The following is a 21,793-nucleotide window of genomic DNA, read 5'->3' on the forward strand; positions in this document are numbered from 1 at the left end:
CCCGGCTCTCGCCTCCCATTGGCTGTCTGCGCCTTAGGAACGCGGAGGGTTGCGAGGCTTGCCGGGAATAGAAGTCCTCTGAGCGCCGGCGGCCGCCATGGGCCGACCAGGACACCGCCCGGAAGAACTATTACTCCCAGCGTACCCTGCGGCTACGGGACAGTAGAAAGGCCAGAAAGGCATTGTTCTCTGTCAGGCTGGGTAGAGACAGGAGGGTCCCGCGGAGGATGGAGGAAAAACTCCCCACCGGCATCAAGCCCTACCTGGACAAGCTCACCTTGGGCGTCACAAGGATCTTGGGTGAGTGGCGTTGAGCTACAGCCCACGGGGCGGGGGGAGGCCGGGGGCAGGCCGTGGGCGGGGGAGCCACCCGTTTGTGACAGCCCCTCCTGTGAATTGCTCAGCTGAGCAGCCTATGCACACACACAGACACATCCTTGTTTCTGGAAGCAACGGCAGGAATCCCGGATCTCTCGACTTAAGGAGTTTCATAAACACCAGAGAAGAAGAAGGTGGTGTTTTATGAAAAATCATGGAATCATTGAATGTTAAAAGGGGGGAAGAGACCTCAAAGATCATCCAGTCCCAGCCCTGATGCCATGGGCAGGTTACTCAAGGCCTTATCCAGCCTGGCCTTGAACACTGCCAGGGCTGGACATCCCCAGCTTCTCTGGGCAAACCTGCCAATGTCTCACCACCATCAAAGTGAAAATCTCCGTAATACCCAACCCAAATTTCCCCCCTTTCAATTTGTACCCATCACTCTTTGTCCTCTCACTTAAAGTTCATAATGAATAGTCCCTCTCCAGCTTCCCTTAGGCCCTCTCCAGATATTGCAATGTTCCTATGAGGTCTCCACACAACCTTCCTATGTAAATCGTGCCTAAATTTGGTCCTCTGTGGTAAGGTAGGGTCAGCAGGGAGTGTGCCCCATCAAGGGGAGTTTGGTATGGTTCATCAGTGTTCTGGTCAAAGGCCGATTTGTCAATCTGCTTGGGATCAGATCCCCATAAATAGTTGCCCTGCAGTTCATTCCCACATTGAGACTTGTTCCACAAAATGCCCTGATTGTCATTTCCAGGTTTTGCTCAGATATTGAGCCTTCTTGCATCCCCTCAGCTCCCTCTGAAGTTCAGCAGGATGCAAGGCATCCAAAGGAGGTATTCTCAGACAAAACTTTACTCATATGAGTGGAATCACAAGGATTTGTGCAAGTATTTGTGTGTACAAAGGATTTCAGCATTAGACCTTTCATACATCAGCAGCACAGAGCACAGGAATGTCTTATTTCTAAGGCTGAAAAGCCATGCATCTATCCCAAACTATGTGTACAACAAGATTGCAAATTGCAGTCCTGGAATTTCTTTCTGGGAATCTTAGAGCCAAAAGTGAGCTCTGTTATTATCTCACCCCAAAGAGGCATTGAGTTTCACCTGATAACCTCAGTGTATCTATAGTTGCACATGGGTTTGGATAGCTGCTCAGACAGATGAGATTAAAAGATCAGGGTTAAATTCTTTCTCTGAGCTTCAGTGAGGACAGGATTTCACCCTCAATCTCTGATCAGTGTTGTCATACTGACTTATTATTAGACTTCTTGAGGGAGGTGGTGGGTGGATTTTTCTCCTGTTTGTTTGTTTTGTTAGTTGTGAGGTCAGGATAACGTTATCTCTGCTCTGTGAGTGAAACTGATGATGATCATCATGGCAAAAGCTTCTTTGAAGTAGCTCTTTAAAAAATTACTAGCCCTGCCCACATTTTCACCACCCTCAGGTGTGTGAGAGCTGTGAGATGTGAGCTGTGTCCGAATGTTGTGTTGCCATATAAATGGTTTTGGGTAGGTATTATGTCTGCACCAGCAGGACATGGCAATGTAGGTATGGCTCTGAAAGTCCTGCAATGTCCCTTTCACATGGAAGGTGTTTCCTGGTTTGTGTTTTTTTCTTTTCTCTCTGTGTTGCTGACAACTTGTACTATGCAATACAGCAATGTCCATCTGTCCATCTCAGTGATGTTTTACTCCTTTTCTCTGTCTCTCCACACCTTCTGGGAATTTGGCACATATTTTCCAGTGAAGTAGTCCAAGGCATTTCAACTGTGCCACCAAATTAATTAAAATTGCTTAGCTAATTGAAAAACATAACCAGTCTGTTCAGTGCTTGTTTCTTTCAAATAACAAAGGGTATCTCGTTCAGAGTGACGCCTCACTCTGTATTTATTACTACTAGAAACTATTTTACTGTAAATCTTTCGGAAAGTCTCATGAAGTCACTTGATATTTTCTGCCTAAGGTAAAGTACAATCAGGCATTGTTTTGTTGGTTTGGGGTTTTTTTTAACTTTAGTCTCTGTGGAAGTCCCTACAAGAAGGGATTTTTCTCATAAGCACTGTGGAAGCTATACCTTGAGGGGAAAAAAGGGAGAGATCTTTCCCATTGCCAATGCTCATTTTGGTGAAGTTCTGTGAGTAATAGAAAATTCCAGAAAGATTTATTATTCATAACTAAGTCAGAATGGAAGGTGTTAGCTCTTCTGGAATGCCCAAGATGGAACCATACTTCGCTGTTAGCGCTCTGTATTAGATAAGAATGTAACTATTGAAAAATTTTAAAATTAGCCTGAGAGTTTAGCCAGCTTACAGGCAGTATTAGCAGTACTGTAAAGACTGACAATCCTGTGATTTCCTGCTTCAGCTTTGTGTCACACCATTACATTGACTGTTTCTGATTAATACTGCAACGTGGTTTTGGGAGCTTCCAGACGAAATGTCCTAAAAATAGGGCAGAGTTTACGATGATCTTCATTCAGATTAATTTATAGGGTGTAGTCTGAAGAAGTTAAGCTTTTTCATGTATCTAGGTGACACTAAAGTGGCTTCTTCATTTCTTCCATCTGGAAGGAAAAAACAACTCATTGCAAAATTTACCCAAATGTTCAGTGGTGCTCCTGTCCATACCTACGTGCATCTGTTAAACATGGTCTTCAATTTACCCACAGTATATTTTTAATATAATGTTTGGGCTTTTAAGATGGAATTTCTCTTTCTTTTGATGTTGGATTTGGTTCAGACTTCTTTAGAAGTTGCATTCTCTCATTTCTAGACTTCTTCTTTGACTGATACGATATTTAATCTTCTGTCATCCCAGCCAAGATGTTGTACATGATGAATTAAACATCCCTGCTGTTTTCTTTGATCACAGAAATAACAATTACTCTGTTATTATGATCTCTTCCACTTGTCATAAGGTTTACATAGCTTAGATGGAAAAGGCTGGTTAGGTAATTGATTCCACTCTCTTGTTCAGACAGCGTATATTTGAGCAAGGAACAGATCACCGCGCCTTGGACCCACCTACAAGAAGTGAAACTTTGTGAAACCTCAGAGTCTTCTGTATGTTGGAGGACCCCTTTGGCCAGACAAATTTACCTGTGTGACCGACTATGAAATTTTTTTAATGTCTTTAACTTGGAGTTTATTTATCTGATGCCATGTTTTTTCTTTTCAATTATCTGACAATGTAACAATCAGTATTTCCAACTGAAGTGGAGGCTTCCTGAAACTGAGTGCCACTGTTCCACCAACAGAACAGGCAAGAACAATGCTATTGATAGAATTAAAAGCCTGGCATGGAAGATAAAAAACAAACCAAAGCTCTCTAGTGCCTGCTTTTCCTGTCTGGTGCACTGTGTATGTTTTACCAAAAAGCAATTGTAATGTGTGTGACTGCTTTAGGGGCCAATACTTTCACAGCAGACCCAGTCTTGAAAGCCTTGCATAGTTATCACTTCTATTCCATGGCCCTGTCTGCTGGGCTTGCAGTTCCCACAACAATTTAGTAGTCTTTCTGGACTTGATCCAAAGAGAATTATGTCAGTGGGAATTATTTCAGTTGGCTGTGGATGACATAAAACATTATAAAATAGTAATTGTAAAGGAGTCTATTCTGCCATCACGCACCTGCAAGCACCATGAGGCTTAGTATCTTACATTTATATAGCATTCTTTCCCATAAAATATTCAGAAGATTTCTATAGATTGATAGGAGTTCAGTGCTTGTAACAAATTTTCATGTGTCCAGCTGAGGTTCCTGAGGATTGATGTTTGCTCATGCAGATCCCTTCAGCATGATCAGGTTGTGTGTCTGTCCAAATGCACTGAAACCAGAGCTGAAATGTGCCTGCCCTTGTGGAACAGGGTTGTTAGCAGTTCACAGCAGCAGTGCACTACATCTTGTGCCCAGGTGAGAATATCCTACTCAACAGAAACCACAGGGCATGCTTGCAAATAAAGATTCATCCCCCTGTAGGAGTTTTCCTCAAAACCCATCACTGATTTTTTTTTCCATTTTTCCATGAAAACCTGTGCAAAAGATCACACCTTGAAGACAAATTGGATGTGATTACATCATAGAATCATAGAATGGTTTGAGTTGGAAGGGTCCTTAAAGATCATCTTGTTCTAGCCCCTCCCACCCTGGGCAGGAATGCCACCCGCTTAATTAGTGTATGTGTAGACATACAATGACATGTACATATATATATATGTATTAAAAAAATCGAAGGATAACATTTTCTTCAGCATTAGACATCCTCATGCCAAGACATGCAAAGTACAATTACAGACAAAAGAAAGTGACTGCTCAGTCACCAGCACAGTGCTTGCAATCATTAATGCCTTTTCCCTGGCTGTCGCTCAGATTAGTTTGCAAAATTGTCTGTCTCACAGTGTTGCTGTCACCCATGCCAGCTGCAAACGTGCTCCTCTTTTCCTTTCAGAGACTTCCCCAGGAGTTGCTGAAGTAAATTTTGTGGAAAAGGAGCCAGCTGAACGCCACACAATCGTCTCTTGGGAACAAGTGAGTATTTTCCTGGTAAAACTGCAGTGAGGTTAGTTTGAATGTGCAACAGCCCATGGAGAATGTCAAGTGCAGTGGCAACTTTGTGTTTATGAGACAGCTTGTTACCAAGTTTGATGTATAGTGCAGCCTAAGCAGGTGTTGCTGGGTTTTTCTTAATCAGGTATCACTGTTTTAGGCTGTCACATGTACCTGATTTGTTAGAGAAACATCACCACTGTGGGTACATTCAGCATGAATGTATTTCTAAAAATATAATGAATTTCTATAATGAATTTCTAAAAAGAAACCACATAACTGTAGTAGGCAGCTACAGTGGTGACTCAGTTGGGAGCAAACAGTTTTCTGTTTGCTCTGTTTTCAGGTCCGAAAACATTTTCCAACTCCCTTTCAAACAAAATGAAGCAGTGCTTTATGATCCATGGCCATTAAAGGTAAGGCCTCAAGCTGGCAAATAACACTGAGCTACCCAGTTTGTTCCAGTTATCTTTTTCTATTTTTAGTCTCAGCCATTCGCTTCAGTTTCTCATATCCCTTTCTTTCACATCTTTGGCTGCCCAACCCAATCTCTTGCCTAGGGCATGTCGCGTTGCCTGTTGTAGAAGACTGTGAAGGACACGTGCTACTTTCATTCTGCATTATCTGACCTTACTGCATCGGTCTGTGTGATCAGAGGGCTCCTGAAAACTGTTGTGTGACTCAGGCCATTTTCATTCCCCTTTTGGAATATACATTTCTTCATAAATCCCATGGCCATGGTTGAATAACTGCTTGGTAGGTGCTGTTTGTTTAGGAATGGGACAGTAGAAGCACTGTGGCCCTTGGAAAGGGACATGGCAGAGAATGGAGTTGAGTGAATCATCCCCCCTCTGCTCTAACCCTGGCTGTGGCCTAAAGCAGCTGCTCCCAGACACTGCTCTTACCACTGCATAAAATACCTTCCCCTTTGACACCGAGCCATTTACTGCTTTTCCTAAACAGTGAGGAAAAGTCTTACACTAGTTTTGGCAATGCCTTATTCCAATTAGTGACATTTATCAAGAATATATATAATACATATATATATATATTCCAGGTCAGAATATATGTAGTGTAAACCTGTGTGTTACTTACTGAAACTTGTCCAGAAGTCAGCAACTGTGGTCAGGGAGAAATGTCCTGTTTTTCAGGTTTGTGTAAACCGATCCCTGGTTTCCTCTAGCTGTTGTTCAGGTATTGGGTTACCTGAGCTGGAAAGTTTGAGGCACCATGACTCCGAGCCAGATCAGGTCTGGGAACACAGAGTAATATTTGCTCATTCTTCTGTTGAGTGGAGAGGACTGCTTCTCCTGGACATGCTGCTCATTCCTCTCATTTTCAAGTGCTGCTTCTCCTCTAAACTAAAATGGGTTTATTTCACAAATGAGCTATTCTTGTAAAGCCAAACAAATGCTGTAGCCGAAGCACTTCATTCAAGAGAAGCCAAAGCAAATTTCAGTTCCCACCCTCCCCCCCTGCCCAGCAATGGACTAAGTCAATTGTGGATGTAAATGTTGAAAATTAAATGAGTACAGTTGTGTTGGACTTCTAATAGTGAAGGACTTCGCTGTCTGTTTCTTCAGTTTTGGTTCCCTTTGAGTTGACTTTTTTTTTTTTAAATTAAAAAAAATAAAGCTCTCTTCTCAAATTAAAAGGTAACTGGATTTTTTTTCCTTTTTTTTTCCCTCGAATTCTGAGGATGAAGTGTAAATCTAACCCAGTCTACACAGTTGCAGGACAAAATGTCCTGCCATGATGATTAGGTGGAATGCACTCAACAATTCACAAAGATGTTCCAGGATGAGCTTGTTCCTCATTTTTCCTGAAACTTACCTTTCTTGAATTTGAATACGTTTGTTTTTATCGGATTTACGGCCACTAGGTGGCAATACTCATACACATGATCATTTGTCCGTGGCTGAGATTTTTAACAAGATTTCGCCAGAGTATATTTTTAACTTCCCTCCACATATTTCGTTATGAAATTATGAAACTATTTTTCTGTGATGTAGGAAAAACTGGTGAAACTGTTCCCAAAACTACATTATTTTTCCCCCAACAACTTCTCTATTAAGACTTATATTGTGGGGCATTCCACTGACTCACCAAATAAAAGCTTTATTCTTTAGATTATTGTTTAATGGAATAAATTTTTCCAGTCCCATTTCAGTTTTGCAAGGAAAGATTGCTTTACTGAGAAAAAAATCCAGGTCTTCAGAAGTTCTTAAAAGAAAATCAATCTTTTAAAAATTATTAATTAACATATTATTTTATTCATGCTGGGTATATATGCATTTTTTTTTTCTTTCCACCAGCTGTGTTTTCTAAATTGTGCTGTGCCATGTTTGTGCTACTACGTAACTGAATACTGCTGTGTTTTAAAATCTCACCGTGTTGAGATTAAAATAATCTTTAAAATCTTAAGCTTGTTGAATGTCCCTTAGCTGCCATGGAGCTTTGCAGGGGGAACTGAGCTTCATGACAGCACTTAGTGCAGTAATGCTGTAGGAGAGAAGAAGAAATTTTTTCCAATGCAGAAAGAGCTGCTAATTGTTACATGTCAGGAAATCGCTCCTGAAGAATTTATTGGAAATCAGCACACACACAAAAATACCTAAGGTGTATGATTGCCAAGTGTATTTACATGGGTAAAACAAGAAGTAAAAGAGGGAGTAGAGACAGTTACCTGGTCACCAGAAAACCAGTGGTAATAACTATATCATCCTAAGAAATCTTTCACACTCCTAAAATTAGGCCAGCAGTGGCTCTACTCCAGTCCACATGCAATTTTTAGAAATGGGTGTTACACTGAAATACTGCTAGGAGGCACTCTGGTGCAGTGTCCAAATGAGTCACTTACATCCTTGTTTTGGTTTTCAAAAAATAGGAAATTGCATTTAAGTTAGAGGGACACAGGTACCTGAGACCATTTCCCTTGTTCTTCTCATTTATTACTTGGGAGAAAAACCTGACCCACACCTGGCTTTCAGGTACTTTCAGTATCTCTGAGGTGTTAGAAAGTGAAAAGATCTCCCTCAGCCTCCTCTTCTCCAGTCTGAACACCCCCAGCTGCCTCAGCCACTGCTCTCAAGCCTGTGCTCCAGACCCTTCCCCAGCTCTGTTTCCTTCTCTGGACACACTCCAGCCCCCTCAGTGTCCTTCTTGCTGTGAGCAAACAAAGCTGAGCACAGATTCCAGGCGTGGCCTCAGCCGTGCCCCAGCACAGGGGATGGGCCCTGCCCTGCTCCTGCTGCCCCTCCATGGCTGACGCAGGCCCGGGGCCTTTGGCCTCCTTGGCCCCCGGGCACCCCCAGCTCGTGCCCAGCCCCTGGAAACCAGCACCCCCAGGGCCTTTCCCACTCAGCAGCTTCCCAGCCACGCTGTCCCAGCTGGAGCTGCAGGGGCTGCTGTGACCCAGGGACAGGAGCCAGCACTTGGCCTGGTTGAACCTCACACAACTGGCCCGGGCCTGTGGATCCAGCCTGGGCAGATCCCTCTGCAGAGCCCCCCTGCCCTCCAGCAGATCAGCACTCACACCCAGCTGGGCCTTGTCTCAAACTGACTAAAGGGGCTCTTGATTCCCTCACTCAGATCATCAGTAAAGATAAAAAACAGTAGAGTACAGAGCCCTGGGGGACACCACTAGTGACCAGCTGCCTGCTGCAAGTAATTCCATTCACCACCACCCTCTGGGCCAGGCCAGCAGCCAGTTTTAACTCAGAGAACAGAGCATCTAAGCCACAAGCAGCTGGTACCTCCAGGAGAATTCTATGGGATTCAGTGTCAAAGACTTTAGTTCTAAAGCCCAGGAAGTCAACATCCCTGGACTTTCCCTCATCCACTAAGAGGGTCACTGTGTTATAAAAGAAGATTGGGTTGGGCAGTAATGCCTCTCACACACCCATGCTGGCTGGGCCTGATCTCCTGGATCTCCTGTAGGTGCCATGTGATGGGCACTCAAGAAGATCTCCATGGCTTCCCCAGCACTGAACTCAGGATGACAGGCCTGTAGTTTCCTGGTTCCTCATTTGAACCCTTACACACAATCCAGGAACCTCCTGAGCTGCTCCCTCTCTGCTGCATAGTGTTTCCAGCACACGTGTGGAATGTCATCCCCCTTGCTTCTACAGCATCTTTTTGAGTCTAAGTATGCACGCAGGGTGTGCACCTTCAACAATCCTTCTTGGCATCCCTCATGTCCACCCTCAATATTAGCCAAGCCTCCCATCCCGGATCCCCATGAGCCCAGCATCTACCCACCTTGAGCTTGCCTTGTGGCTGTGACTGTGGGAGAGATGGGAACTGGATCCAGCAGGGCCAGTGCATGAGGTAAGCTATGTTTCTTCAAGCTGCATGATGGGGAACAGGCTGGAGGACTTTTGGGAAGTAAGTAGTGTTTCTTACATGTGTTCCCCCTCTTGTTAAGCTTTATAACATATTGAAAAACTGGCTGCACAATATCCTCAAGAGAACTTTGAAATCCTGTTCTCTGCAGCAGGGGATCAAGTCTCCTGCAGCCCCAGAAAATCAAGGTGATGTCCTGGGAGCTCCCCAGGTCAGATTTATTAAAGGTGCAAGAACATTTCAATATGTTACATAAATTAACATCAACATTCACTGACAGCTAGGACAAACCAACCATAAAACTGCAGGACATTAAGGAGAGAGAAGGGTGGCTGTTGATGTGGTCTAATTCCTGGAAGCCCTGAGAAGTGACATGAATGCCTTCCTTCTCTCCTCAAAAGTTGGGTAAAACTTATTCATGCTTTTAGAGAAGTCTCTCTAGAGCTATATGTTTTGATTGCTTTCTGTTTCTTTAGTATAGGTGCTTGAGAGACATTCTTTCAACAGCGTTTCAAGTGAATTGCTGTATGTCAGGGTTCTTAGCTTTGGATCCATTTCTAATCAGGTCCTCACCACAAAAATCAGATTCTCATATTTTCTTTGTACTAAATGGACGGTGCTTTCTTGGGAGACTATTTTGAGATATTACAAAGAACAAAGAAAAGGAATAGACCTCTCACACCATATTAAGCACTTGGGATATTTTGTTTTATGAACTGATGAGTGTAACCAGATAACTGGAATGAAAACAGCTGCTTGCCAGGGCTGTGGTTAAGCCAAGTCTGACATGTATTTTGTGGGGCTGGAGAACACAACCCTGACAACTACCAGTTGAGTGAGAAGAACATAGAATTTTATAAGCCATTTTTAGTATATAGTGTCTTGTTTCTCTGACTTCTGTCAGATTACTGTTCTGATGTCATATGGTCATGTGACTAAGCACAATGTGACAGATTCATAAATCCTTTCCATCAGATGAGAGAAATGGGTGCTAATGAAGTTTTCTATTTACAGGCCTTTTTCTGTAGACCCCAGACCTGCTCTGGTACTGCATTTTCTACCCGAATATTTTGCACCAGTGTGGGTTAGAGAATCCTGAAATAAAGTCAGACAGTGGCCATCTGGAGAAACAGTCACATGTTGATCTTTTTCAAAAGGAGGATTCAGAGCATAAAACCTATTCAGATTTGATTTTTCTCTTGTCTTAGCTATGTTTGCTAAATTGGGCTGTGCCTGAGTTGTAGCAGGATTTATGTGGATACTGCAGTGGAAGTTTTTAAACCTTGGATTTTGTCATCCTAGTGGATCTGGTTCTCCTGCTTGGAGAAGAAGCCAGGAGACCAATTCACATATGTGTTTTTACTGCTGCCATGAATTAGTTTGAATTGGGGGATTTGAAATGTAGTCGAAGTGTTATGTTAACTTTTGTACTCTGCTGAGGCTTTGTAGCTGGTCTGTCAGACTTTCTTTCTTCATAGTTTTAGCCATAGTCACTGTGCTTACAGGTACAGCTTGAAACTGGAAGTGATGAAAGCACAGCATGAAATTATAAATATTTAGGACTGAGGAGAACCACAGAAGAAGGTGTGTTTGTGAAAAGCATTTGAAGAACTTCAGATATGTCCATGTGGTTTATTAATCACCTTAAACTTACCACCAGGTCCTCAGCCATCAGCAGACTCTTGTCGTAGGATGTTAAATTCTTCTAAAAACAGCCTCTGCAGTGTCAGGTTATCTGTGGACCCTGAAGATTTTCTCTGTCTGGATTAAGAGGGCTCTGAGCTAGTGACCAGGCTGCTTGATGAAGCAAGTGAAGTGACCTGCCCTATTGCAAGCTGCAAAGCCATTAGTGTCTGGGACTCTTCAGTAGCAGGCAATCAACATTAATGGATGTGCTTTAAAAGTAAATTAACAAGCACAAGGCTGTGGGCAGATTAGGTGCTCCTACATAGTGTGTACACCCCAGTTTAGGAGACAGAGACTGTGATAACCCAAAGAAAGTGTCAGTGAATAAGGCTTTAACAGGCAGAAAGGCTGTTCTGGTCCTAGGGGAGGGAGGACATGTGAACAGGATGAGACCAGCACCTTCCCTTGCTCATCCAGCAGCTGATGACTAGAGGCCAGCATTGCAGTTGGATTCACAGCTGGCAGGGTGCTCTTGCTGGATAGGTACATCTCTCTTCTCTTGAAATGTTAAAAAATTCATGCCCCAAGTGAAGCAGAGGTATTTGAACTGGATGTGCATCTTCCTTTTCCTTAGCTACTGGTTATAGAATATTCTGTCTTTATTTAATGAAACTTTTCCACAAGGAGAGTGGTGCAGCCCTTGGGCAAATCAGCATACACAGATTGTGGAACCTCGATCACGGGACACTCTCCTGAGTTTTGAGGTCTGATATTTTGGGAGCCCTGAATGTGACTATTTTAAATTTGAACTCACTGGAGTCAATCTGTTTTTTTCTCTAAAAGTTACAAACAGACCAGCAAGTAACTCTTTCAGTCATGCTTCTTGTTTGTGTTATTAAAAATGGCAGGTTTCCATTCTGTTTGATTTTTTGTACTTGACACTTCAGCAAGAGCAGAGGGTCACTGGTCTGCAGCCAGTCCTGTCCCCAGGAGGAGGGTCAGCAAATGCCTATGGTTCTTTGGCCTTCTTTTTGTTCCGAGGGTTAAGCCTTTATCCTTCCATCCTTGTATTTGCAGCTCAGCTGAAGAGTCTAAGTTAAGAATGACTCCTTCCACAACCAGCACAGGTATAGGAGTTGTTTTCTGGTTCCTAGAAACTCAAACTCACTGGGATTGCTTCTTTCGCTGGTGGCTCAAAAGGAAGCAGGCTTAGGAGCCACAGCCATTCACTGAAGTTTGGAGGGATGAAGCCAGACCAGCAGATTTCTGAGTCTGGCTTTGCATGTGCCTGCACACATACTTTTTGTTAAGTGAAATGTCAGATTTACTTGAGTATGTGCAGCTTTTGAGTCTATGCTTCTTACACCTACTTGGAGCTGAAATCCCCCAGAAGAGGAGAGTCGCTGTGCTGATATTGTACATGCTTTAGTGGAATAGGTAAGTTTAGTCTGATTTCACTTAAAGCAAAACCCTATTATTTTAAGCCGTATATATGAAAAAGCTAATTGTTCTGATTTATGTGAGTTTGGAGTGGCTGCTAATCTCAAAAGGTAACACGATGTCTCAGTTTGGGAACAATGCTGTAATAATTTTGTGGTGACTAACTGCTCATTGTGAAATTTTCCCAAGCTACCTTTGTTAAGACTAGCAGAGTTCCGAGAAATACACAGTTTTTTCCTCGAGGCTTTAAAATGAGATATTTGAATTGATTTGAGTCACCTTGGAGTTAAGCAGGGAACTTTGTGGCAAATATTTCTGTACCAATTTTCAATTGTTCTAAGGGTTTGGCGCATGTTCTGCATTTTCCCATTACACTTTGATTGTTATTTGCAGAAAAACTCCTGTGTATTACCTGAGGATTTAAAGAACTTCTATCTGATGACCGATGGCTTCGAGATGACCTGGAGTGTGAAGACTGATGGTGAGTCCCTGTGTCCCCCTCCACTGACAAGCTCAATTCATTGCAGCCAGTCCTCCTTCTGCAGAACCTCTTTAATTTCCAACTTAGTTCATGCACAATCAATACACATCTCTCAGGAAAAAATCTATTGCTTGTATATTCTGGCATCCCACAAAAGAGGTGCAGACACTCTTTCTTTCTGGCAAGAAACTAATTATTCATGACATAAATTCTGTTCTGTAATATACTGGCCATCTGTTGACACTCAGATTTAGGTGTGTCATTTAAACCTCATACCTAACTCCCTCTGTAGTTCATATAGAGAGAAACAACTGTAGCTCATTATCCCATCATAAATCAGTAGGAAGACTCACCCTCTGATAATGCTTCTTTCTCATTAAAATGTGTATGTACGTGTTGGAGCCTGATTCTGCTTTCCACCAGCTGAAGTCCAAGCTTCATTTTCCATCCTCGTTCAGCAAGAATCAGGTAGTTTGTTCACTCTGCAGCTGTTTTCCTGGCTCTCATTGCCTTCGGGCAGGGTTCTCCAGTTGGGCCGTGGACACTGCTCACTTCTGGAGATGGGTGTCAAATGCAGGGTCTTCCTCAGGAAGTGAAATGGCATTTCAGAGACAGTTCACATCAGTGCTTTAGCACCTGCATGACTCTCGTCATGTTTCAAGGGGGACTAATGACCTCTGTGGAGTCTTGTTTTCAGGGCTCACAAGTACATGGAGACCAAGGCTGCTGGTAAAACTGTCTTGTTTTCAGGGCTCACAAGTGTACAGAGACCAAGGCTGCTGGTACAACTGTCTTGTTTGAGCAAACATCCAGCAGTGCCTTCTGAGACCCATCATACTGGCACGTGGCTTAACAGGGTGCTTGCTGCCTTGATGTCTGCTAACAGTGTGGGTCCTCAGAAACACAGACAAGTGACAGGTCCTGTAGGATTCTTTGAAGAGCACCCACATTTAATGCACTAATAAAAGGCACTGTGGAAGTGGGAACCATGAGGATGCACCTTAAACAGATACATGGAGTGGAAGAGGACAAGCTGGCCAGTAAGCTGTGAATTTGTGGGTTGGTTTCTGATAGGAAGGGCAGTAGGAGGGAAAAGAGTTTTGAGGAAGAAGCTGTAATCCTGTAGCCAGGATTTTTAGTTTTTCACAGCTCTGAGCTAACAGCTGCAGCACAGTCCTTGCCAGCAGTGTAATTCCCATACCTTTATAGCTCTGAGATGGTGTTGCATCGCATGTAAGTGGGAGTCTGTGTTTGAAAAAGCCTCATTTTTACTTTTGTATAAACATTCTTCACCCCACAGAGGTTGATGTCTGGAGGAAGATAAATGCCTGCCATGCCTTCCTGACACTGGACGTGATTAATGCTTGGTTTTGTTGCAGATACCCCGATGCCCTTGGGCTCCATGGTGATTAACAGCATCTCAAAGCTGTGCCGGCTTGGTGGTTCCTCCATGTACACTCTGCCTAGCGCTCCAACTCTTGCTGACCTGGAAGATGACACAGATGAGGAAGGTAAGGCACAGTTAACAGGCTAGAAAACCTGCTCTATCTCATCCCTTTTGTTCTATTAATGTTAGAATATAGCGCAAGATATGTGGACCAAACACTTTTCCACCACGTTGCTCAGAGCTCCATCCAGCATAGCCTTAAACACTTCCAGGGTTGGAGCATCCACAATTTCTCTGGGCAGCCTATGCCAGCACTTCATCACCCTCACACAAAAGAATTTTTTCCAGTATCAAATGTAAATCTGCCTTCTGTCAGTGTGAAGCCACTCCCCCTTATTCTGTCACTACATATTCTTGGAAAAAGTCCCTCTACATCTTTTTTGTGGGCTCCCTTCCACGTACTGGAAAGCCACAATTAGATCACCCTGAAGCCTTCTCTTTTCCATGCTGAATAAATCCAATTCTCTCAGCACCTCAGCTATCCCCCATGGCAGGGAAATTGGAACAAGATGGTCTTTAGTGTCCCTTCCACTCTACAATAAATCTACATCACTCCAGGTAGATGGGGATTGCTTGGTCTAGCAACCTGGTCTAGAGAAGGGTGTGCCTGTCCCTGTCAGGGCAGTTGGAGCAAGATGATCTTCCAGGTCCATTTCCAACCCAAACCATTCTGTGATTCTCTAATTCTCTGTCTCCTGGGCTGGATCTATTACATATCTTATTAGTTCCCTACTGCCTTGGCAGGTACATCTGTGTGCTGTGAATGTCATGGGGATTAGTGTTATCTGCATCCTCTTTTAACAGGCCTTTTCCCTGTTTAAACTTTCACCTGAGCCTTGCTCCAGTGATTCAGCTTCCAAAATCTTTGTGTCCTTAAGGTGTTAAATGAACAAAAGATAACAGGTTTTGTTTTGGTAGTGAAGACAGCTGGAATTGGAGAAGTAACTGGTATGCACATATAACTATGAGGCTACCCTGCCTAGAAATGCTGGGAATGCTGCTATTTGGAAAGAACAAAAAAGAAAAAAAGCCCACTCATTTTGTCAGAGCTCTCACATCCACCTGGAAAAAACAAGAGGATAAGAACACAGCCAGGTGTCACACCAATTTCTTAAAGGAGTGCTATTTGATTTCAGTCTTGTCTCTTACAGACAAGACCTCTGTAAGTTCTTCCAGCTCCTAAATGTGGCTGAAAGTAGTTTTGATATTCAGTTTGGCTGCAGTCCTGATCTTCTAGAAATGCTCAGTGATGGTTAAAGGTCTCAAGTTGAATAAGAGTCAGATGTGATTGTGGAGAAGGATGCTGATGTCACACTGGAATGTATGGAGAAATAAATATCTCTGCAATTTCATTGAAGTCTTGTCCCAAGACTCCCTGTCCTCCTTAGAAAAAAAATAAATCAGGACAAAAAAAGGAATCATTTATGCAACAGAAATAATGGGCTTCAGTTGTAGCAAGGAAGATTCAGGATCCATGAGGAAAACTTCTAAGTGATAAATGATGGATTTGGGTTGAGTACCTAGAGATTGTGCCTGTGCCTTCTTTAACACTGGAGACCTTTAAGAAAAGATTAGACAAACCTCAGGGGTGACATCTGTAAACCTTGACTCACTTAATGCCAGGGAGGAAATAGAAGTCAGCTTATCTGTTTTCAGCCATCTAATTTTGACTCTGTGGTTTGTTTTCCTAACAAAGATGAAAATTTTTCTCACTTTTTCAGGTTTTTTTGCTTGGTTTTCTTTTAAACATGGGGAACTTAATAATTTCCAACAAGTATAAATGTAATTGTTTGATTCAGTTCCTCATCAGCTGATTTATTAATGTATAAGACAGATAGGCTTTTTGCAACTGAGTCACAGTCAGTTTTCCAAACATGTTTCATACATTTTTTTCCTTTGTTTCAGGTAATGGAGACAAGCCAGAGAAGCCACACTTTGATTCTCGTAGTCTTATCTTTGAATTAGACCCATGCAATGGGAATGGGAAAGTCTGTCTTGTTTATAAGCATGCTGAACCAGGTAAGACTGAAAAAAGAAAAGTTAGCTATCTCTCCTTGTGGATTGTATCTGAAGGTCACATGTGGAGAGTTATCTTGTATTTCTGGTCTTCTTTGCTATATGTAAGTGAAATTTTTACTGGGATGTCCTGTCTCCACTGAAGTCAGGAGCTAAATCTTAACTAAATCTAACATTTTCACTCCTTTTAGTGTTGGAGTCTGAGTTATAACTCGTGATTTCTGCGTGCATAGAAACAGGGAAGTATTCACATGTGACCTACAGACAATTGAGTTGAAATAACACAAAGTTCCACTAATCCAGTTACTTGAATGTCTTGGAACAAAGCCATTACATTTTGATGAGAAAGGGTATAACTCTGCTTAGAAATAAAGTGTAAATGATAAAAAAAGCTGCGACAGAATTAGACTGGGTCTTCCACCTTGTGCACAGATGCTGGGTCTTGAGGTACTAACTAGGCCAAAATGTCATAGGAAGGGTTAATGGGAAAGGTGAAAAACGGGAGCTGAGCTGTTTGTTTTGACAGATACAGAGATAGTGTTATCAGTGAGAGTAGTGAAACACCTAAGGCACTTGTAAAATAGTTGTCATCTGACACAGTGCACAGGTCACTAGATGTATGTCTGTTTACTGTCTAGGATTGGGCAATTGCAATATACAGGTTCTTAAGAAAAATTCTGGGTTGCTATCTTGTACTTTTCATTGTGTGTGACTACAACTGCCATGGCAGGAAGCTCTTGTCCTCTTGCCCTTCCCCATGTTAGTGATTTCAGCACATGCAGTTGATAACCAGGCAAAGGAAGGGAGCATTGGTTGCAGGTGTCAATGTCAACAGAGGGGCAGTCTGTTTAAATGACAGTGTTAAGCATCTCAATCTCCCAACAAAAATCCTTCTTTTTATGCTACAAAGGATGTCACCACCAGAGAAATATTTGATCGCTGTGGAAAGATTTTGCAAAATGTGTTTTTGTTGGCAGCCCATACTACTGTGACTTCCAGACTCTGGACTCTATTCAGTAGTCCAGATCACTGACAATTGAGTTAGTTGCTTTTTACTTTGTGGGGCAGATAAATGTTTGCCATAATTGTACTTTGAACATATACTACAAAGTTGCTGATGTCCAAGAATGTTCCATGTAGCATGTCACTCCCAGGTTGTGAAGGAACACATTCATGGTCCAAGCATTGCATTCATTGTCCAGCACACAGCTAGTCAAATACCCCATGCAGTGGGTGAACACTGGGTGATGGGTATGACACAAAAGATTATAGTAAATAGGGCTAAATAGTAAATAGTCATCACATCAAGCTGATAGCTGGTCACTGGTGGGGTTCTGATAATGTCCATCTTGGGCTCTTCAGTGCCTTCATGAATAGCTTGGACACAGGACTGGAAGGAGTGCTTAGTTTGTCCATTATATTAAATTGGGAGGAGTTGATGTCTCCCTCAAAGGCCTTGCAAAGTGACCTCAGCAAATTAGAGAGATATGCAACCACCAATTGTATGAAGTTTAACAAAGCCATGTTCTGGATTCTGCACCTGGGCTGGAGCAAGCCTGGAGGTACATGAAACAGCCCTACTGATGAGTGTGTTGTGTCTCCCACCTGACAATGGCCCAGGGGTTAAACTTAATACGGCAAAGCAACGGTGTAATTTGTGCTTGTTTTATTCTAGTGGTCTCCCCAGACACAGAGATCTGGTTCCTGGACAGAGCTCTGTATTGGCATTTCCTCACCAAAACCTTCACAGCCTACTACCGCCTGCTCATCACGCACCTGGGTCTCCCACAGTGGCAGTATGCCTTCACCAGCTATGGGGTCAGCCCCCAGGCCAAGGTAGGACAGCAGAGTCCAGCCTGTCAGTAACTCTGCATTAGTATAGACTGGAAAAACATCTTCCCACCTTTTGGCAAACTGTCTGTCAGCTCAGGGGGTCCTCCCTGCTGAGCCGTGGAAGGGACCACAAGTTTTTTCCCAGTAACATGTTAACAGTAATTTGTTTCACAGTAGTTTGAATTCACTACTATAGTGTTAACCCTGCTTTTCTCTCAGAAGTTGGGCCTTGATAAAAATTATGACCAAAAAATGGCAATTTCAAGTCCTAGAGGTAGTTACAGAAGACCTCTACATAAACCCTTGTGAACATTCCAGTCATTTATTATTATTAAAATTACTATTCTGCCATGCCAAAATTCTGCTATTAGAGGCTTCTGCTGTTCTTCTGTGTTTGACTGGGCCTTCAGCCCTATCCTTCCTCTTGTGAGAGATCAGGGGATGGAGCTGATGATTCTACTGAACACAGCTCGTAAGCCAGCACAGTGTCTGCGCACCTTGGCAAGGTCTGCTGGGACTGGAGTGTCCTGCACTTCAGCCAGACACAGCAGCTGTCTTACCAGCATGAGATTCCCTGGTCCTGTGTGCACATGAGAATTACTAAAATCACTCCTGACTTCCCATCAAACAGTGGCTGTAGAATTTGGTTCTTCGCATTCCTGATGCCTTCCCTGTTACACTGCACTGGACTTTATCAGTCAAGGCTGTGGCACTGTGCTCTGCCTTTCTGTAACTTTCCTGCTATAAATATTTTATTATGTTCAGTATCTTTCCAAACCTTAAGAGGAACCATTTGTATATTCCCTAATCATTTGCAGCCCCTCTTGGTTAAAATCCTCCTAGTTTGTTAACCATTATCATTTTAAAAGCTTGAAAGGGGGTATATTAAAGCTGTTTTCCACTAAGCAGTACATTAATAGATGATTATCTATATTTTTGTATTGAACTTCTGTATGTCCTGCTCAACACTTTGCTGATGGTTTCACTGTGATTTGTAATACCTTAACTACTATAGTTTTTTTTCTGACCTTGTTAATGGAAAAAATAGAAAATCAGAAACAGAAACAATAAGACAAACAAACACAAAATTCTTTGTGTAAGGAGTTTAAAAACTTCATTATTTTATGTGTGAAGAGAGGGAGGAATGTTACATTTTGAGAAGTTCAACTAGTTTGTTTTCAGTTTATAAGCACATATAAATTCCAAAGGTTTTTTAATCCTTTCTGCTTATCGGAATCTAAATAAATGTCATTTAGTCTCATACCCTCCTTTTGCTTTTCCTCCTGTTTCCTCCTGATTCCTCCTGAATCCTCCAGGATTCACTCTTTATAAGAGTTACACTGCAGGAAAGGTGGTGTTAGGATTGTGTCTGGTTCTCCTCTTCCCTATCTGGTATGCAGTTCCAGGACTGGGGCTGTAGCCAAGCCTTGTGTATCCTTATCACAAGCACTCTTCCAAGTCCTGTAAACTGCAAACTGATAAGTGGCATAGGATTAAGATCAAGACTTGGGGAAGATGGGGAGCAAGGTGGAATTGTCCAACTGCAGTTTGAATTTAACCTGGTGCTTCCCCACCATCCTGCCTTTCAGCAATGGTTTAACATGTATAAACCCATAACCATCAACACAGCACTCCTGTCTGAAGAGGCAGATTCCTTTGTGAACAAGCTGGACCCCAATAAGGTATTTAAAAGCAAGAACAAAACTCCAGTGCTCAAGAAAAAACAGCCTCCACAGCCACCAGGCTCCCAAAAGAGTCACACAAGCATGACCTCTGCCAAGACATCCTCACTAGCAGGGAATTCTTCAAGGAAGTGAGCCTGCTGGATCTGACCCTGGACAACATTTGCAATAAGCTTTGATGTTTTCTGCTGCAGAGTCTCTGTGGTTCAGACCAAGTTCCTCGTGCATGAATAGATGTGCCCATGGAAAACACGTTGCAGCGCTTGCATGAAATATAGCTGCAATGTGGATGTAGTTCCTGGAGGCTCTTAAAAAAAATTGATACATCAATTTTATTCCCTTCTGCTACTTGCAGCATGTACTTTTCAGAGGGCATGAAGAAACCTTTGATGTCACTGATCCAAAGGGAAGCATTTGTTCCTGTACAACTGCAGCAGTGAAATGAAAGCAAATATAATTCACTGTAACTTTAACCAGACCCATGCTGAAGTAGAGAGTGTGAAGATGTTTCTTCCATGTCCTTTGAAAGAAAACTATCCTGACCTTGCATGCTGTGGGAGCAGGCTGGAACCCACTGAACAGAGAAGTATCTTTCAGTCCACATAGAATCAAACTCTGCACTTCCCTGTGCTTCATCCAACTTCTGCTCTGACATTCATGGTACAATGGGACTTGAGACTTCCATGTCTCTGCATTAGCCACTTGCTCTGCAGCCCAGACCACTTTTTGGCCTTCAAGCTCATCCTAGATTGGAAGGCAATATGTGTATTCTGTTTACCATCTGTGAGAGGTGTGGCAGTTGTCTTCTGTTAATTGGGCAGTTTTCTTTATCTCTTCCACAAACCAATCCTCCTTCCTGGGAGATATCTGCTGTTAATGGGCCATTGAGTGTCACTGCATGACTGATAAAAATTACAGCATCCCATTGTGAGCTGCTTCACCCAGGGAGAGGAGCTAAGCATTCCTACCTGGATATAATCTGAGATTTTGGGGCACCAGAACAGCGTTTCCACTGTATTCCCAGAGGAGCAGCTGCCTTTTCCACTGGATCTGCAGAGGAAGACCAGGCCCATCTACACCACCGCTGTATCTTCAGAGGAAGACTACACCTTTCTACAGGATCACTGCTCCAACAGAACCACACCTGCCACTCCAGGACTGCAGCCACCATTCCAATTGGACTGCTGCCAACACCCTGACCAACAGGGTGTCAGGTGATATTCTTACTCTGTCAGTGTTGTTTTGTATTACTGCATTGTTTGTTTTATTTTCTTCCGTAATAAAGAACTGTTACTCCTGCTCCCATATCTTTGCCTGAGAGCCCCCTTAATTTCAAATTTATAACAATTCAGAGGGAGGGGGTTTACAGTTTACTGTTCAGGAGAGGCTCCTGCCTTCCTTAGCAGACACCTGTCTTTTCAAACCAAGACAGTGCTGTATCTTTTCAGATGGTGAAATGATTTGCAATAATCCTGAAGCCAGAAGCTGCAAAATCCTTTGTTGCCTCCCTTTGTGGGAATTGCTGAGCACAGAGTCAATGGTGTTGAGTCCCATCAGCCAGGACGACCCCTTGGTTTGTCACACATTCGTTTTCAAAGCTGACCATTGAAACAGACACTTTTCAATTGGGCAGGATGTCACCAGGGGCTGCTGAGATCCTACAGCCTTAGAAGCTCCAATGCTGTTTTCTATACTGTAATTTTTCATGTTAGAACTGCACTGTAACCCATTCACTGCTGGTTTTCAGTTACTCCTGTTTGTTTCCATTACTTTTCTATGCTATTCTGTCTTCCAAATACACTGGAATCATGGTAGTACCCAATACATTTTGTGCCTGAATATGGAAATCAAAATCACTGTCTTCAAGTAAGCATTGACTATTTAAACAGCATCATCTCTAATTTTTGAAAAACCACCACATAATTACACAAGACAAATCTACCTCACAGGGATGTTGTGAGGCTTTCATGGGTATTTGTATGGGATGAAGCCATGCTGTAAGTGCTTAATAGTATTTCAATAAATATTTGAATATTTTCCTCCAAGGTGAT

General features: G+C 42.8%; 1 protein-coding gene across 1 annotated transcript; it reads left to right on the top strand.

Moving 5' to 3' along the window:
- The first annotated feature begins 136 nt into the window (after positions 1–136).
- TPGS2 (tubulin polyglutamylase complex subunit 2) lies at positions 137–21,787 on the top strand. The gene is made up of 7 exons (XM_063181523.1): positions 137–300; positions 4,776–4,855; positions 12,677–12,764; positions 14,144–14,275; positions 16,117–16,230; positions 17,903–18,063; positions 19,650–21,787. The coding sequence occupies exons 1-7, from the start codon at positions 228–230 to the stop codon at positions 19,875–19,877; spliced, it is 876 nt and encodes a 291-aa protein (XP_063037593.1). The 5' UTR covers positions 137–227; the 3' UTR covers positions 19,878–21,787.
- Positions 21,788–21,793: the final 6 nt, after the last annotated feature.

Source organism: Melospiza melodia, chromosome Z (genome assembly GCF_035770615.1).
Source record: "Melospiza melodia melodia isolate bMelMel2 chromosome Z, bMelMel2.pri, whole genome shotgun sequence".
Classification (NCBI taxonomy): domain Eukaryota; kingdom Metazoa; phylum Chordata; class Aves; order Passeriformes; family Passerellidae; genus Melospiza; species Melospiza melodia.

What these genes read in the sequence shown, in the direction of transcription:
- TPGS2 (XM_063181523.1), top strand. Translation starts at nt 228, where the DNA reads ATGGAGGAAAAACTCCCCACCGGCATCAAGCCCTACCTGGACAAGCTC. An exon ending in CAATCGTCTCTTGGGAACAA is followed by an intron (nt 4,856 to 12,676) that starts GTGAGTATTTTC and finishes TGTTATTTGCAG; the next exon opens with AAAAACTCCTGTGTATTACC. An exon ending in GGGTCAGCCCCCAGGCCAAG is followed by an intron (nt 18,064 to 19,649) that starts GTAGGACAGCAG and finishes CCTGCCTTTCAG; the next exon opens with CAATGGTTTAACATGTATAA.